Below are 2,466 nucleotides of genomic sequence, written 5' to 3'. Positions count from 1 at the left end.
TTTTTTGTTGTTGTTGTTGGTTTTTTTGAATTTCTTATTCCAGACATTTTACTTATTTTTTCTTGTAGGGGTGGGGTCTTGCTATGTTGCCCAGGCTGGTTTCAAACTCCTGGCCTCAAGCGATCCTCCCGCCTCGGCCTCCCAAAGCGCTGGGATGACAGGCACGTGGCACCATGCCCTGCTGACAGTGGTTCAAAGCACATGTTTTAGCTCTGGGCAGGTGGCCTGGAGGGACCCAACCCCAGCCCCTGTGCTCCATGCACCATGCCAAGTGCCCGCACGGCCCCACTTACCTGCTCTCCCCAGCCTTCCAGGGAGGCAGAGCAAAGGCAACAGAGGGGTCACCCATCACCTCTACACTCGAGTGGCTTCCACACCCAGGGTGGTCAGTGCAGCGGCCATGGCTTGGAACGCGGCCCTTGACTTTGGCCCATCCCCAGCCCTCCGACCCGGCTAAATCTGCAAATCTGGCGGGAGCGTCCCCCGAGGGCCCTGGCATTCCCTGAATGGCAGGTCCTCTCTGTCTGTGCCTTGGACGCAGCACTGAGCGCCTGGGGAAGATGGCTCCTCTCTGTGCCTCGCTGGCCTCAGGATCAAAGCCTTTCTGCACTTACTTCTTGCTTTCATAGAAAGCAATGATGTCCTCAAAAGCGTTAATATCGAACTCCTCAGAGCCGTCAAATGAGAAATCTAGCATTGAGCAGCTGAAAGGGAGAATCTGTATAAACTTAACATGTTCCTGGGGTGGGACCCGCAGCCCTGTGGCCAGGCCCTGGGGAGACGGATGCTGCTTCTGCTACTGCAGGTCAGAAGTCACTTTGTCTTTAGGGTAAGGGAGGCAAGGAGAAAAAAAAAAAAAAAAAAAAAAACGAGGACTGGGTGTGGAGGCTCGTGCCTGTAATTCCATCACTTTGGGAGGCTGAGGTGGGAGGATGGCTTGAGGCCAGGAGTTCAAGACTAGCCTGGGCAACATAATCAGACCCCATCTTTATAAAAGAAAAAACCAGCCAGGCGTGGTGGCTTGTGCCTGTGGTTCCAGCTACTTGGAGGCTGAGATGGGAGGACTGCTTGAGCCCCGGAGGTCGAGGCTGCAGTGAGCTGTGATTATATCACTGGAATGGAAGCTTTCTAGCTGTTGGGAACTTGGGGGTTTAAAAAAAAACAGAGGAGTGCATTCTCCTTTCTTATGTCCCATTTTGGGTGAAAAAGGCAATTCTAAAAACTTTTTTTTTTTTTTTTGAGACAGCGTCTCGCTCTGTCAGCCAGGCTGGAGTACAGTGGTGTGATCTGATCTCGGCTTATTGAAACCTCTGCCTCCCGGGTTCAAGTGATTCTCTTGCCTCAGCCTCTCCAGTAGCTGGGATTACAGGCACCCGCCACCCTGCCTGGCTAGTTTTTGTATTTTTAGTAGACGATGTTTTGCCATGTTGGCCAGCCTGGTCTTGAACTCCTGATCTCAGGTGATCTGCCTGCCTTGGCCTCCCAAAGTGCTGGATTACGGGTGTGCACCATCATGTCCGGCTAGCCTGCTCACTTTTCTGCCCTGGTGCTGGCACATGCTTGGGTGCGCGCAGGGCCCGTGGTCATTGCTAGGGTCCACAGAAGACCCCGTGTCATCTCATGCGCAACACCGGAGGGTATGTTTCTGTCTGTAAATGAAGTAACTTGGCAGAACTACTTTCAGGGCGTCCTGGGCAGGATGGGGGAGGAACTCTCCGATCAATCAAGCCCGTCTCTGTACCACCAGCAATGCCTGGGCCCCACCTCCGAGTGCCCACCCTAGGCCATAAAATGGATCCTTTGTAAACTGAGCCCCCTCCCATCTCCCTGAAGCGCATCATGCACCGAGGCCTGCTATTCTGTGTCCAGAAAAGCAGAACCATCCAGTGCTGCTTGGTCCTGGGTCTTTCTGGTTCAAACGGCCACTCAGTGACTGATTCAGATATTCGCAGCAACCTTAACCTGGCTTTAGAACGTAGAAACCCCTGAGTTATTTGAAGCAATGCTGCTGCCTAACCATTTCAGTTTGGACGAATCAGGGTCTTGCTCACCGGTAAAGTTTTTCCGAAGGGGTGTTGGCTCCTCTTGGCAGCTCTTCCGCGTGACTTCGGGTACCAGGGCTGCTCATACCTGCTGGGGACACAGAGCGGATGGTGGTAGGGATGGCCTCCTGCAGAGGCCGCAACCATTTTAACCCATTTTATTTATTTATTTGAGACGGAGTCTCGCTCTGTCACTCAGGCTGGAACGCAGTGATGTGATCTCGGCTCACTGCAACCTCCACCTCCCAAGTTCACACGATTCTCCTGTCTCAGCCTCCTGAGTAGCTTGCACTACAGGCCACTGTGCCCGGCTGAGTTTTGCATTTTTAGTAGAGACAGGGTTTCACCATGTTGGCCAGGCTGGTCTTGAACTCCTGACCTCAGGTGATCCGCCCACCTTGGCCTCCCAAAGTGCTGGGATTAC

At 53.2% G+C, this 2,466-nt stretch overlaps 1 protein-coding gene across 12 annotated transcripts in view; it reads right to left on the bottom strand.

The window, feature by feature from the left end:
* The window catches only part of MYO9B (myosin IXB), a 132,452-nt gene that overhangs the window by 37,900 nt on the left and 92,086 nt on the right, over window positions 1-2,466 (bottom strand). For 5 of the 12 annotated variants that reach the window (XM_037728757.1, XM_037728747.1, XM_037728751.1 and 2 more), the window contains exons 14-15: window positions 2,052-2,133; window positions 615-704 (exon numbers count right to left, since the gene is read on the bottom strand). In XM_037728757.1, coding sequence (XP_037584685.1) covers window positions 615-704; window positions 2,052-2,133 — 172 coding nt within the window. The remainder of the gene's footprint in view (window positions 1-614; window positions 705-2,051; window positions 2,134-2,466) is intronic. The other 7 variants (XM_037728758.1, XM_017501214.2, XM_037728756.1 and 4 more) reach the window with 3 other exon arrangements.

Source organism: Cebus imitator, unplaced genomic scaffold, assembly GCF_001604975.1.
Source record: "Cebus imitator isolate Cc_AM_T3 unplaced genomic scaffold, Cebus_imitator-1.0 Scaffold280, whole genome shotgun sequence".
NCBI lineage: Eukaryota > Metazoa > Chordata > Mammalia > Primates > Cebidae > Cebus > Cebus imitator.
Note: the sequence above shows the minus strand (reverse complement) of the source record. Positions and strands in the feature narration are given on the sequence as shown.